This window comes from Lampetra fluviatilis, chromosome 2 (genome assembly GCF_964198595.1).
Source record: "Lampetra fluviatilis chromosome 2, kcLamFluv1.1, whole genome shotgun sequence".
Taxonomy (NCBI): Eukaryota; Metazoa; Chordata; class Hyperoartia; order Petromyzontiformes; family Petromyzontidae; genus Lampetra; species Lampetra fluviatilis.
In genome coordinates, this window is record NC_136276.1 from 2191310 (window position 1) to 2207840 (window position 16531).

The 16531-nt window shown below is 52.4% G+C and overlaps 1 protein-coding gene across 2 annotated transcripts in view; it reads right to left on the reverse strand.

Annotated features, from left to right (window-relative positions):
* Nucleotides 1-14192, reverse strand: part of CACNB1 (calcium voltage-gated channel auxiliary subunit beta 1) — a 100628-nt gene extending 86436 nt beyond the window's left edge. Inside the window, exons 1-2 of one of the 2 annotated variants that reach the window (XM_078866681.1) lie at nt 13653-14192; nt 7923-8015 (exon numbers count right to left, since the gene is read on the reverse strand). In XM_078866681.1, the coding sequence (XP_078722807.1) occupies nt 7923-8015; nt 13653-13769 (210 nt within the window). In that variant the 5' untranslated portion in view covers nt 13770-14192. The remainder of the gene's footprint in view (nt 1-7922; nt 8016-13652) is intronic. The other variant, XM_078866682.1, reaches the window with a different exon arrangement.
* Between the last annotated feature and the right edge of the window lie 2339 nt (nt 14193-16531).

The following is a 16531-nucleotide window of genomic DNA, read 5'->3' on the forward strand; positions in this document are numbered from 1 at the left end:
AACGGAGAGGCTGTGTCAATGCTGCCCCCTACAGTCACTCGGCCAGGACGTCACAGTCCTTCTCCGCCTGTTCAACAACAACAACCGCCATTCGCCACTAAGCGGCGGTGACGGCACCACGACGATTGTGCCAGGCCATGTGCACCCTGAGGCCACGTGAAGTGTCGCACGCCCGCTGGCAGAAAGTCACGGAGCAGACTTAGCGGGTGCCACGGGTCGACTGACTGAGATGACCGAGATGACTGGCTGATGCACCACCTGTGCCCCCTACTGTGCCAACTTGCTGTGCTTTAGTCACCCGGCACTCCGCTCGTTGTTGTGAGCGTAGTTCCTCTGCCGTCCGTTGTTGCTGGAGGGCGACTGCCTCCAACTGCCCAGTAGCGTCCTTCACGAGCCTCCTCCACAGAGGCCGATCTTGACACCGCTGGTACCAGTCATCGGCAATTCCACTCCACGTCCTCCTGTACCACATCACTCCATCTCTTCTCCCCCCTCTGTCCGCCTATACACCACCACGTGCACGCGCTACCCTTGTACCCAACAGCGCCCTGACACGTGGAGGGGGAGTCGAGTCAACAACAAAGACGGCGGTCACCGCAGCGCGCGCTTTCAGACGCGCTTCTGCGACCGTCTGGAACGCTCCTCCCTCCGGTATTAGGAAGCCACTGGGAAATACGCACTTTTAAGTCATCTAGTTTGAAAACTCACTTCTTCGGGACAGCCTTTAGCGTTTAGATTGTTGTCCTTCCCACGCACCTCCGATTAGCACGATTTTTCTACGTGCGGTGCGAAAAAAGTTCAACACGAGCATTGCGTAAATAAGGAACGACACAGGAGCAAGAGAGGAGAGAGAGAGAGAGAATGGAGACTAAGAGGGAAAGGATGGGAAAGGAACTGAGAAACGGGAGCACAGGATCAGAAGTGCGAGGGAGATGAGGAGTGGGAAGGAGGGAGATGCTGCATGAGGGTATCGACGCTACTGCACAGAGCGGCGTCTGTTGTTAAAGGGGGCGGAGGGGAAAGAGGAGGGTTTTGGGAATGGGGTGGCCACCCAGAGGTCACGTGATTGACAGAGGGCTTCAGCTGATTTAAATACAGAGGTGTGTTCATGTTCTCTGACAGCTGTCAACGTGTACCTCCGTTTAAATGAGCAATCACTGAGCGAGTGGTGGTAATTTCACTCTCTTATGGCGGGAACCTGTACATCCATAGAGCGATCACTGTTGACTTCCAACTATGTGGTACCTATTGTATTGATCTTTTTGGATGATGGGCTGAGTCGACCTCCGACAAAGCGATGTGAAATTGTTCCATTAGAAATCGATGATACTGAAATCATGCCACTGCTGTTGCTACTGCCGCTGCTGATGATGATGAGCATCGGTAAAGATGCTGCTGGTGATGATCATTAACATTAGGACGGTGCTACTTTTGCTGCTGCTGATGAAGACGACGATGAATATTCTCATTCTGACCGTACGTGTACTGCCCTTCCGGGCACTGATGATGACGAATACTAAGCTGCTGCTGATGATAATGAAGAAGCTGCTGCTGCCGCTGCAGCTGATGATGATGATGCTGTGGTCCTATTTAAGTGCCGGCACGCGCACAAACGCCGCCGTGAACTCCCCGCGGCCCGCCCAGACGCGGCGCCCCCACTCCGAATGCGGACAACTTGAGGGCGCATTTCCAAACCCTCCGTGCACCTCGGTGACGTCACCGCCCCCTTGACCTCGGGGGAGCTGATTGCGCTTTGAGCGGTAAATGTGGAGCGGGGAGGCGGGGAGTTTAGAGGGGGGGTAGGGATGGGAGGGTCGAGGGGGGCGATTCGAGGGTGTAGGGAGGAGGAGTGGGAGAATGGGGCGGGGTATTGGAGGAGGAGTGGGAGGCTGGGGCGGGGTATTTGAGGATGGAGGGGAGAGATGGCGGGGGGTGGATGGAGAGCAGAGATGGGAGGATGGGGTTAGGGACGGGAGGAAGGAGGGAACGATGGGAGAATGTGGAGGAGGTTGGAAGGAGGTGGGAGGATGGGGTGGGGGGAGAAATGGAAGGATGGAGCTGAGAGGGGTGGGATGATCGCGAGGAGTTATTGGAGGATGGCCTAAGTTTAACCCTAATCTAACCCAGACCAGGACCATACTCTAACCGTGACCTTAATCCTGTCCGAACAGTGACGTAACCTATACTGAACTATACTTAACGTAACTATACTAACCGCTACCCCGAAATCTGACCGTGACCCGAGCCATGACCTAACCCGAATTCGAACCCTGACTTAACGCTAAATATAATCTCCTGTCCCACATTTAACCACAACCCTGACCGCGATCGGTCCTCGCCATATACCCACGACATCGTAAACACCGGCACCTCCGATGAGCATGGTTGGCTACGTACGGTGCGAAAGAAGCGCAACGTACCGTATATAACAGGCACGCAAATCTCACGCGATCTCTTAGAATCATACTGTAAACACTCCTGATGTCCTGTAATATTTTTTTTTGTCATTGACCAGAAGTTGGGAATAGGTGGGACATGAATACACACCACGCAATACATACCCAAAAAACATAAATCTGCAAACAATTACCCTTTAACAGAAAGTCAAAGTTTTGTTTTTAATCGGCGTAACCTCAATTGGAGAGGCTCAAAACGCGTTTAAGGGACCTATCGTTTGTGAAGTCTCGCTAGGGACGCCGAGTGACTGATGGTAGTATCACAAATTGACGCCGGTTAACACGGAACCTTTCACGACCAATGCCATTAATAAAAACAGGGGTTGGGGGGGGGGGTTTGGGGTTAGATCGCGTAAATATATAAATGTGTCGTTAAACCCGCCACCACCCGATACAGCCAATGAGTAAGGTTTGTCACGTGAACAGAACGTGGCCAATTAGTCACTAGTACAGCACACCGGTTGTGTGCTGAAGAGCAAAGCCTCAACATTTACAATCAAAGTACGACGTTTCGCCAGTAATTACTACCGGCATCATCAGGCGGCAGCCAAATCTGGCTGCGATATAACCCAAAATAAGTAATATTTTAAAATACTTTTTTTAAAACACGCTTTAATGAAATGTACCGTATTCATAATGGCAGAACTCCATGACTCTAGGACGTGGCCGCAAAGCTTGCCATAACGTAAGGGACCGTGGTGATTTACAGCTAGCGTGAGTTGAGCGTGGACAATTAGACCCCAGCCGAAACATAACATATAAAAATGATGGTTTAAACATTTTTAAAATAGAATATAGTATTGTCATCAGTATGACATAAGTATACCAAGTTTGCAGTCGATACCACATTGGGAAATGGGTTAAAATCGAGTTACAAGATTTGAGGATACGACAAGAACAACAACAGACAGAGTGAGTTCAATAAAAGCGTGTAATAAAAAAAAACCTGTATTATGGATGATATAGTAGATAAAGATTTTTTAATATCGTTCCGATATTTCTTCAAATTATCAAATCATCACCAACCCACTCTTGATGCATCGCAAATTGACAGGGCGAGCACAAGGAGGCCGACCCTGCGTGCTTGGTAATCTTCGACAAAGGTCCGACTAAAACACACGACACATTTATATATTTACGCGATGTAACCCAAAAAACCTCCATTACGGATAAAACGCACGAGTCGGAATCATTGGGCAGTGCTTCCAAGTCGCGACATCGTCTCACACCGACGCCCGCATGGGTTTACGATTAGCATTGTTGAGCACTGATGATGATGGCGCCTCCTCTTCTCGTTCCGTGAACACCCACGGTGACTGGCAGACCCGAGACGAGAGAGAGACACGGAGAGAGAGAGATCGTCGCTGCCCAGAGAGCGGATTCGGTCTTTAATTTGAATTCAATGCTGGAGAGCGGCTTAATGACGCGGTTGCCACTGAGCGGGCCTCTCTGCTGGGATTGATTCTCAGCGGTAGAGACGCGAGGAGTGACATTGAGTAGGTGGAGACTCTACAAGGATTCACAAACACACACACAAACAAAGATCCCCCGTTTCGCCTTTAACAGATTGTTGACGCAAATGCTGTGAATGCCGGCACGGCGCACGAAGGGGTTTGTGGCAAGCACCCCAGCGGTGTTGTTTACACATCGCACCAGGTACTCGGGAGGCCCAGGATCGGTTCGGATATTTGCCACTGTTTATTCGTCGTGAGTGGGAATCAAACTGGGAGCGCCGGATTTGTCGCGCAGCGTGCTAATCACTGCGCCACCACTCCCCCCCCCCCACTAACTCATACACAACGCTTGTTACCAGGCGAGGTGAAATTTGAGGGTATGCCGTGTGAAGTGTCGAAGGTTCGCTGCTGGCAGGCCACGGAACGGACACAGGTGGTATGGGTTAACTTAGATGACTGGCAGCTCAACATCTGTGGGAGGGAACCGAAGTTTTCCTTCCACGTGATCGACTATTTTGCTAAGCGATTCATTATAATCTAATAAACCTGCCATCATAGAGACGCGGAGATCAGAGTAGAGACTGCGGCACAGGCGCGGTCCCCAGCAGAGCCACAGGTGTCCCATGCAGAGTCGCCACCCCAACACGTGCTCCTTTAAGAGCCGTCATCCTCAACACGTGTCCCTTTAAGAGCCGTCACACCAACGCGTGTCCCTTTAAGAGCCGTTACCCCAACGCGATTCCCATGAAGACCCGTCACCCTAATACGTTTCCCTTTAAGATCCGTAACCCCAACACGTGTCCCTTTAAGAGCCGTCAACCCAACACATGTCCCTTCAAGAGCGGTCACCCAAACACGTGCCCTTTTAAGAGCCGTCACCACAACACGTTTCCCTTTAACAGCCGTCATCCCAAAACGCGTCCCTTTAAGAGCCGTCACACCAGTACATGTCCCTTTAACAACCGTCACCCCAACACGTGTCCCATGAAGAGCCGTCACCCCAACACGTGCTCCTTTAAGAGACGTCACCCCCAACACGTGTCCCTTTAAGAGCCGTCACACCAATACGTGTCCCTTTAAGAGCCTTCATCCCAACACGTGCCCCTTTAACAGCCGTCACCCCAACACGTGTCCCTTTAAGAGCCGTCACACCAGTGCGTGTCCCTTTAAAAGCCGTCACCCCAACACGTGCTCCTTTAAGAGCCGTCACCTCAACACGTGTCCCTTTAAGAGCCTTCACTCCAACACGTGTCCCTTTAAGAGCCGTCACACCAATACGTGTCCCTTTAAGAGCCGTCACCACAACACGTGTCCCTTTAAGAGCCGTCACCCCCATAAGTACTGTTCTCCTTTATGAGTGGAACCCACACGGTGTGCTCCTTTAAGATACCGTCACCTCTACACGTGCGACCTTGAGGTTTATCTCCGCAACAAGTGTCCCTTTTAAGAGCCGAAACTTCAACACGTGTCCCTTTAAGAGCCAACACCTCAACACGTGTTCCTTTAAGAGCAGACACTTCAACACGTGTCCCTTTTAAGAGCAGACACTTCAACACGTGTCCCTTTAAGAGCCAACACCTCAACACGTGTCCCTTTAAGAGCCAAAACCTCAACACGTGCCCCTTTAAGAGCCGTCACCGTGACCGTGCCGCGTGCTCACCTCTTTAAAAGTCGGCAACGACACGTGCGCTGCTTTCGGAGCCATCACTTCGGAACGCGTTCTTCTATGAGCCGTCACCTCCTCCTTGCGTGACCCTTTAAGAGCCGCCACGTCCGCAGGTGCCCCATTGGCACCGACCATCTCCGCACGTGTCCCTTTAAGAGCCGTCACCGGCTCGCGCGCTCCTCTGAGAGCCGCTACATCCGCACGTGCCCCTTTAAGAGCCATCCCCTATTCAGAAGCGAATCGACCCGCCGCCCCCCTTCCACCGCCTTCATTAAACACCCATCGGTGCATTAAACACACGGGCGAGACGTCTGTTTCCCAGTGTCCGATTCACAACACTGGACCGTCCCAACCCACGTTGGGACGGCGGGCTCACGGAGAGAGGAAGTTTTTGTGTGTGTGTGTGTTTTAAAGGAGCCGTGTGCACCAACTGAACTAAGAGTGACAGTGCAGAGCGAGCCGTCAAAGTCATCCAATCACCGACGGTGGAACTCGCGGCTCCCCCAGTATGTGCGTCCGTGTGCGTGTGTATCTGTGAATGTGTGTGTGTGCGTGTGTGTCTGTGAATGTGTGCGTGTGTGTCTAGGGAGCTGTAGTGTAACGGTTAGCGCACTGCGCTATGAACCTGACGAACCGGGTTCAATTCTCTCTCGCGGCCAACACCAGTGAATATTATTTGAACCGGTCCTGGGCCCTCCCCTAGATCGACTCAGCCTCAAATGAGTACCTGGTGCGGTGTGTAAACATCGCCATTGGGGAGACAAAGGCGGCCGGGCTTGGTGTTGGCCATCCACCCCTCGTGTGCCGTGCCGGCCTTCATAGGTGCACACTAACAGCACTTGCCCCAAAAGTCTGTTAGGATTATATGGGGGATCTTTGTCTGTTCATGAGTATTTCTGTTTTTAAGTTTGTTGGCCTACCGCCGAACCTCAGATTAGCTCTGTATGGTGCGAAAGAAGTTCAACATTCTATACATACTTGCCGCAAAACGTCCATTAAGCCTATTCGGGGGATCTTTGTCTTTGTCTGTTTGTGAAGCTATGTGTTCGTTAACGGCACCTTCCCTAAAAGTCCATTAAGGCTATTCGGGGGATCTGTGTCTGTTTTTGAGTCTATGCATATGTGTCTTAGTGTTTGCTAATGGCACTTGTCCTAAAAATTCCGCTTTAGGCTATTCGGGGGATCTTTGTCTTTGCCTGTTTGTGAGTCTATGCATGTGTGTCTGTCTAAGTGCTCGCGAACAACGCTTGCCCCAAAATTCCGCCGAGGCTATTCGGGGCCTCTTTGTCGTTGCGCGGTGCGCGCGTTAATGGCAAACGCATTAGGGGGCTCGCGGTGACGTCGTGTACGTGTCGGGGAGGGGGGCGGGGGGGGTGTTTGTTCGCGCCCCCTTTGCTCGCTTGCTGCCGCCGTTTCAGAGGTCGTTTGCTAAACTCGGTGCAGCACCCCAAACAAAAAAGAACACCCAGCACACACACACAGACACACACACACACACACAAACACACACACACAGACACACACACACAGACGCACACACACACAGACGCACAGACACGCAAGAGGGACCCTGGCAGCGCGCGTCAAAGTCACCGACCCCACGCCACCGCTAGCCCGCAGATGAGCGCTTTGGCTTTCTTATTTGGGCAAGCAACTCGCCCAGTTTGTCAATCCACGCCGTGGTGACGGGGGGGGGGTCGAGCGGGCTGCCCCCGTGACAGACACATTTTTGGAGAGGGCCTCTTCATTCCCCCAGCAGTGAATTGGCAGAGGGCCGAAAATTATGACTATTTATTATAACGATGCTTCATTGATATATATAGCGTCGTCGTTGGCGCTAATTTCATCTCAGACTCGCTGAAAGGCAGCAGCCAAGCATTGAGCCGGCGCTACTAGAAATTGCCCAAGCTCTGCAGTCCCCTATATGTTGAACTTCTTTCGCACCGTACGTGGCCTACCGTGCTAATCGGAAGGACAACAAACTAAACACAAAAATCAGTTCTAAAGAGATGAGTTTTCAACCGAGATGATTTAAAAGCGCATCTGAAAGCGCCGGGCGGTGATGCGGTGACCACCGTGTCTGTTCGATGGGCAGCTAAAGGCCGCTGCAAGGATGAGCGGAGTTCGCGTGATGGTTTATGCTTCTTGACGAGATCAGCAAGGTATTGTGGTTCGTTTGTGTTGTTGCTGCTGTTGTTGTTGATGATATTTGGGTTTTTGTTGTGGGTGTTTTGGTTGTTGGTGTCTTTGTTGTTGTGATGGTTGTTTTGGCGGCTGGTGTGTGTGTTGTCGTGGTGGTTGTTGTTGTAGTTGTTGTGGTGGTGGTGGTTGCTCCACGTGTCGCACCTGGCGCGCCCAGCTGTGGCTCGTGGTGTCCGAGGACGTGCTGCAGTCCGAGTTCTTAAACGCGCCGATGGGGCCGGGTCTCTTACAGGGAACCTGGGGGCACATGGACACAGACTTGTACACAAACAAAGACAAAGATCCCCCGTATAACCTTAACGGACTAAATCTTGACTCAAAGCTTTCGTGACTGCAGGAATACATATTCTATGGGCATTTCGGTAAAGCCACGTAGATTGAAAAATAAAAAAAATATCACGACGTTTCGATCGCAACACAACACAAGCAATCGGCTTCAGGTGAAAGACCCATAAAATACCTTAACGGACTGTTGGGGCAAGTGCTGTTAGCGAGCACCTATGAAGGCTGGAACGACACGGGAGGGGGTGGGTGGCCAACACCACGCCTCGCCGCCTTTGTCTCCCCAGCGGCAATGTTTACACAGCGCACCAGGTTACTAATTTGAGGCCGAGTCGACCTAGATGAGCCCCAGGTCAGGTTCAGATAATCGCCACTGGTATTGGCCGTGAGCGGGAGTCGAACTCGGGTCGCCAGGTTCGTAGCGCAGCGCGCGAACCACTACACAACTGGTCCCCACCAAGATACAGACACGGAGTAAGACACATGAACAAAAATCAACACTACCAATCACCACCAAACTCCCTGCCGTCACTACCACCAACCACTGCAAGTCGTCCCGTCGAGGCATCTCTGCTCCATCGCTCAATGCCCTTGTGCCTAACACGTTTCCTCACAGAGGATAGTATCGCTACTATTATCTTCCTAGAGGATGGTGATTTGGATTTGTAGAGAAAGCACAGAGAGCCACGCGGAGTGGCAATGCCCAAGTTCGTGACTCACCCCTAGTCACGCGACTCTTTCTTTGGTCGGCCAGTGAGTGAGTGAGTCGTTCACTCACGCGTCATACTCACCTACTCAAATTCTATCACTCACGCATTTACTCACATTCAATGAGTCAGTCAGCCACTCACTCACTCAGCAGTCATTAACGAATTCAGTCAGTCGGTCATTCGTCACATCACTCCCTCATTCATTCACTCACTCACCCATTCAATCACTCAATCATGAATATATTCGTGCACTCATTCATTCACTCACCGACTCATTTAATCACCCAGTCATTCACTCACTCACCCCATCACTCAGTCATGAAATCGCTAATTCATTCACTCACCCACTAATTCAATCACCCAGTCATTCACTCACTCACCCCATCACTCAGTCATGAAATCGCTAATTCATTCACTCACCCACTCATTCAATCACCCAGTCATGCATTCACTCACACCATCACTCAGTCCTTCAATCGCTCATTCATTCACTCACCCATCGGATGATGACAAAGATGATTACTCCACACGAATTTACGAAACCTATTCAGGAACATGTGCACACGTACACACACGTCCACACACACAAGACTTGCCGCAACTGCTGTTTGTGAGCGCCTGTTAAGGCCGGCACAGCGCACAATCAGCTTGTGTGGCCAGGAGCAAACCAAACCGCGTCTGTCTCCCCAGGTGTTCATACACAGCGTACCAGGTACGCACTTTAAGCTAAATCTACCTAGGCGAGGCCCGGAATACGTGTTCATGTCACTCGTCAATGACGTTCAAAGTCGTGGCCGCGGGTCGCCGTGTTTCTAGCACAGTGTGCTCACCACTGCGCCACCGCTCCCTCCCCTTAGACTTGACCCTCGCACGCACACACACCATCGTCGAGTCAAAAATACACGTGTGTGCGCGCACAGCAGCACGCATATCACAAAGCCGTGGGTGAGTGGCTGTGGAACAGCTGGTAGCTGCTACGTGTTATATCAGAGCACTGAATCTGTCTGCAATTTTACGCACTTTATTGGGATGGAATTTGTATGCAAAACGCATAACTGTAAGGTTTTAAAACACCGGATTTTAGTCGGGGTTTTTGTTATTGCGCAAGTTATTTATTTTATGTAAAAAAAACATCTCCCACTTTTGCCAGATCGTATTATTGTGTCAGTATTCGTTTAAGGCTCTTTGCTTATCTTCTCTAATAATAATACATATTCTATTCACACACTCACAACTCAAGTGAGTCGTAAGCAGCCGCCACGCCTTGGTTTCGTACATCACTTCAAAAATACAATTATAAAAAAACATATATATGGAGGAAAGGTGGTAAGGGCCACAACGCATTGCCAAAATGGGGTAAATGGAAAGTGGTCAGGGTCAGATGGTGCTGTTCTATACAATAAAATGCAACCATCAATGGGTGTAACGGTGAACTATTTCAGCAGAGCCCATCCTAATGCCCGCTTGTTGACGCAGGGGCCGCATGGATCTGTGGTGGCCACGTGGGCGAAGGTCCACTCGCATCATCACATCGACACACACACACACACGCACGTGTGTATTCATTCAATGATTTACTTTTCTCGTGTATCTATCTATCTGTTGCTCTGACTGAGTGAAAGTCACGTGTAAAAAAAGGTCGCTCAAATGAAATTTAAGCGGGGAAAGCTTCAGTCAGTCTCAAGACTCGAGTTATCGGGGAGGGTACTGCCCGCTGTATTGGGATGTTTGGCCCAACTTCAATTAACGAGCGGTTTTGGCCTCTCGTGGAAAGGCAACTTTTATTTGTGTGTGTGTTTAGTTTGTTGTCCTTCCCCTCACCTGCGGTTAGCACGGTTGGTTGTCTACGTACGGTGCGAAAGAAATTCGACATACATACAATGACAGTGGAGAACGCAGGAGAAACCATAGCAAGCAATACGACACGGACAGCCCTTTGTATTTGGGCAGCAGACCCCCATGTATTAGACGTGCACACAAGACAGAGATCCCCCGTATAACCTTAACAGACGTACCACGCATAAACGCCCAAAAACACGTGTGTACAGTGCTGTTAGCGAGCAGCACCTATGAAGGCCGGCACGGCACACGAGGGGGTGGGTGGCCAGCACCACGCCCGGCCGCCTTTGTCTCCCAAGTGGCAATAACTACACATAGCACCGGGTAGTGATTTGCGGCTGAGTCGACCTAGGGGAGGCCCAAGACCGGTATGGACGATAATCATCACTGGTATTTGCCATGAGCGAGAATCGAACTCGAGTCGCTGGGTTCGAAGTGCAGTGCCGCTGCATCCTCGACTGAATGGTGACACACACAGACACACCACGTGGTGGCGTTGACATCACCGCACGCTCGCTGCACTTTGAGGCCACGTGGTGGTGGCACTGCAGGTGACGCACGCACACCACCCAACACACACACACCACCCAACACACACACACACACACCACCCAACACACACCACCCAACACACACACACACACACCACCCAACACACACACACCACCCAACACACACACCACCCAACACACACAAACCACCCAACACACACACACCACCCAACACACACACACCACCCAACACACACACACCACCCAACACACACACACACCACCCAACACACACACACCACCCAACACACACACACCACCCAACACACACACACCACCAAACACATACCACCCAACACACACACACCACCCAACACACACATACACACCACCCAACACACACACACCACCCAACACACACACACACATCACCCAACACACACACACACCACCCAACACACACACACCACCCAACACACACACCACCCAACACACACACACACACACCACCCAACACAAACACCACCCAACACACACACACACACTCCACCCAACACACACACACACACCACCCAACACACACACACACCACCCAACACACACACACACCACCCAACACACACACACCACCCAACACACACACACCAACCAACACACACATACCACCCAACACACACACACTACCCAACACACACACACCACCCAACACACACCACCCAACACACACACACCACCCAACACACACACACACCACCCAACACACACACCACCCAACACACACACACACCACCCAACACCCACACACACACCACCCAACACACACACACACCACCAACACACACACCACCCAACACACACACACTACCCAACACACACACACCATCCAACACACACACACACACCACCCAACACGCACACACACACACACCACCCAACACACACAGACACACCACCCAACACACACACACACACACCACCCAACACACACACACACCACCCAACACACACACACACCACCCAACACACACACACACACCACCCAACACACACACACCACCCAACACACAACAACAACAACCGCCATTCGCCACTAAGTGGCGGTGACGTCACCACGACGCTTGTGCCAGGCCATGTGCACCTTGAGGCCACGTGAAGTGTCGAACGCCCGCTGGCAGGAGGTCACGGGGCAGACCCAGGTGCCACGGGTCGACTGACCGAGATGACCGAGATGACTGGCTGATGCACCACCTGTGCCCCCTACTGTACCAACTTGCTGTGCTTTAGCTACCCGGCGCTCCGCTCGTTGTTGTGAGCGTTGCTCCTCCGCCCTCCGTTGTTGCTGGAGGGCGACTGCCTCCAACTGCCCAGTAGCGTCCTTCACGAGCCTCCTCCACTGAGGCCGATCTTGACACCGCTGGTACCAGTCATCGGCAAGTCCACTCAGCTCCACATCCTCCTGTACCACATCACTCCATCTCTTCTCCAGCCCGTGCCGCGCCCGTTTAGCCCCCTCGATCCGGACGAACAAAAGCTGTTTAGGCATGCGGTGGCTGGGCATGCGGGCTACATGACCCAGCCAACGCAGCCTTGCCTGCCGGAGGAGCTCACTGATGGGACTTTGCCCAGATCTTTCAAGGACTTGTGAGCTCCTCACACAATCCAGCCTGGTTAAACCCAGGATGGATCGTAGGCAGGCCAGCCTAAATGTTTCCAACCGGCGAAGATGCTCCACTAGGGGGGTCCACGTTTCGCAAGCGTAGAGAAGGGAGGGAATGACCGTGGCCGAGAAGACCTGAAGCTTCGTGCGGAGCGACAGACCAGGTAGCTTCCACACAGCGTTACGCAACCGATGAAAAGATATTGCCGCTCGACTGATTCGGAGTGAGACCTCTGCTGATAAACTGGAGCCGGTCATAAGCACACTGCCCAGGTATGGGAAACTCTCCACTCTCTCCACAACTGCCCCATCACCAATTGGGAGTTGTGGGGGTGGAGTGTCCGATGGTACAAAATACCCAGGCAGGTGCTTAGTTTTGGTGGGGCTGATGGTACCACACACACACACCACCCAACACACACACACCACCCAACACACACACAAACACACTTCACCACCATGCAACTCAGCCACAGTACATTCTACACACACACACTAACACACTGAACCACCATGCAACTCAGTACACACACAGTACACACACAGTACACACACACACAGTACACACACACAGTACACCCACACAGCACACACAGTACACACACACAGTACACACACACACAGTACACACACAGCACACACAGTACACACACACAGTACACACAGTACATACACAGTACACACACACAGTACACACACACAGTACACACAGTACACACACACAGTACACACACACAATACACACAGTACACACACGCAGTACACACACGCAGTACACACACAGTACATACACGCAGTACACACACACAGTACACACACAGTACACACACACAGTACACACACACAGTACATACACACAGTACACACACTACACAGTACACACACGCACTATCACCTTCACGCTCGGCGTCTCCATGCCCGGCTGCGGCTGCTGTTGCTGCAGCATCAGCAGCCGCGTGTCGCTCTCCGCTGTTATGGGCGCTGCTCCTCCTCCTCCCCCACGCTGCACCATCGGGTCCGCCGCTCCTCGGGCAGCCGAGGAGGAGGAGGAGAAGAGGGGCGGAGAGCGGGGAGCGTGCAGCCCCAACAGGGAGGGAGGACGACGTGAGATGATGAGTGACTCCGACGACAGCCTCTTCCTGCACCGTCTACGACAGCTGCTGCTGCTACTACAGCATAACCAAGACGACTCCACCTCCCTCCGCTTGCCTCGCAATGACCGCTGCGCTGTTTTACGACGTGTGCTTCGGACTGCACGGGGTGCTTCTGGTAGCGCAAATGTGGATGGAGCGTCTTCATCTGCGACGATTAACCCGGCCTCGTACGCCGCTGGCTACGAGCTCGGAGAGATGATGATGATGGGGCGTTTCTCATTCTCACTCTCTCGGCGTTGCCTTTCTCTCTCTTCTCTTTCCCTCCTCTCGCGCACACAAAGGCGCGCGCGTGTTTGTGTGCGCGCGCGCGCGTGCGTCACACGTGCACGCGCTCGATCGAGGTGTCGCGATCAGCACTGGGAGAGGTAACGCGCGGAAGAACATCGGCGGGGAGGGAGGGATTTAAAATTTTAAATCTGCTTCGCGAGAAGAGGTCGTTGTGATCATCGTCATCATCATGATGATCATTGTCGTTACAGAGTGTTTCTGTGCCCGTCACACTGATCGTGGCTAAACAAAGCCGTACTCGTTTATGAAATATATATACGGTACGTATTTCAGACTGCACGTGGCTCTGGTGAACATCATCATCACCATCACCCACGGTGTGCCTTTCACATTGACCTTGAATGTCATCTTCATATTTTGTATTTAATCTCCATCGTGGCTATACATCATTATCATCGCTATTCTGTCTTTGACATCAATTGTGGATACATGATTATTCATCGCCATTCTGTCGCCTGATGAAGCTAGTGGTAATAACTGGCGAAACGTCGTACTCAGATTGTAAATGTCGTGGCTTGGCTCTCCAACACACCGGTTAGTGCTGTACTAGTGACGAATTGGTACGTTCTGTTTACGTGACAACCCTTACTAGTTGGCTGTGTCGTTTGGTGGCGGGTTGTAACGACACATTTATATATTTACGAGATCTCACCCAAAAAAAACCCCTTTATTATGGATATTGGTCGCGAAAGCCTGATACGTGTTAATGTGTCTCCTTCGTGGATGTGTTTGTCCACGTAAAAAAGAGATGTCTTACACAACCCATCAACCGCACGTCCTCCTGGGAGACAATACTTTCAGCAGCATTGATTCAATACAAGTGAAGTACCGGTGAAGACGCTGGACACCCAGGTTGAGGCACACGTATATTTATTTCAGCTTGTCGGTACAGGACAACACTAGAGGGGGTAGCGGCCCCCTCACCCGGATAACTGGGGATACCCCCTAGCTAATCTCACCTATCCCCAAGTCCTCCTCTAACGGGCTAGGGGAGGCTAACTGGCCCGACACTGGTGAGTCGGGCTACGGTCTCCGGAGTCCCAGGGTCTAACCCTGGTTCACGGAACCACGCCTCTGGCTCGATCCTCTGCAGCCCTGACAAGGGCGGCGTCGAGGGGAGTCCAGGGCTCTAGCTAGAGGATCTTCACTCTTCCTCCTTCGTTCCCAGACTGAGCCCCGAGCTCTCTCTGTCCTCCCCCTTTATACCCCTCACCAGGATCCCAACCCCCCAGGCTGCCTGACGCGGACGTCGTTGCGGGCACCCCCCCCCCGTGTACTCCCGTAACTCCGCCCACTGTGTTTGTTACCCATTGGATCGTATGCACTTACAGCCCTCCCGTAACAGCCCTACATCACCCCCCCCATTACAGCTCGCAGCCGTCCCGGCTGCAACAATTCCAAATAAAGGAACATTTACCCCTCGACCCCGTGTGTGCCTCATTTTTTTTCAACAAAATGCAAATTGAAGAACAACAACAAGAACAACAACCATACCCCCGAAAGGAATGTCCGACGCACCCCCCCCCCGCATAAATACGAAATCCGTAAAAGCACGTATATACAACTAGCCAGGAACTCCCCCCAGCACACACAGCACACCCACGACACACAACGCACCCACAACACACACACCGCGCCCACACAACACAACACACACAGTGTGCAAGGAGCACACCACCGACGCAGCATACAGTAACCATGACACGTGAAGGAAAATAAATAAAAAAAAGTTTTTTTTTTCTTCTTTTTCTTCCTGCTGTATATTATAAGAGTCTGCGCATTTTAGCGCGCGTCCTTGCCGCAGGCCCGTCACACGGGGCAACCCCGGACGGCGGACCATCCGGTGGCGGCTGTCCCATTCGAGGTGAGGTCGCGATTGAAGTCGCGCGACTGTCGGCATCACCTGTGTGGGTTCCAGGGCGTGAGCCCGTCATTCCCGGTGCACCTGTGGGTGGGACAGCCGGCAACACATCAGGCGAGAGCAGCGACGGACCCTCCGAGTCGGTCGACCCCCCACATGCTTGGCCTCGCGTGCGTGGCGTGGGCCCCCGCACCGCAACAAACGGCTTCAGCCTAGAGGGGTGTACAAACCACCGGCGCCTCCCCCATTGGATTCGAACGCACTGAGGCCTCAAAACCTCAACAACCTCGACGGGGCCCCGCCACGGGCGTACGAGTTTAGAGGAGGTCGCGAGTGGTACCTGGGGACAGTGCAGCCATGCCCTGTCCCCCGGCTTCCACTGCAGCACGTGCGCGCGAGCCAGTCTGAGGCGCTCGTTTGCCTTCTGACGCCTGTCAGAATTTAGCCTCGCCGCATCCCGCGCCTCAGTCA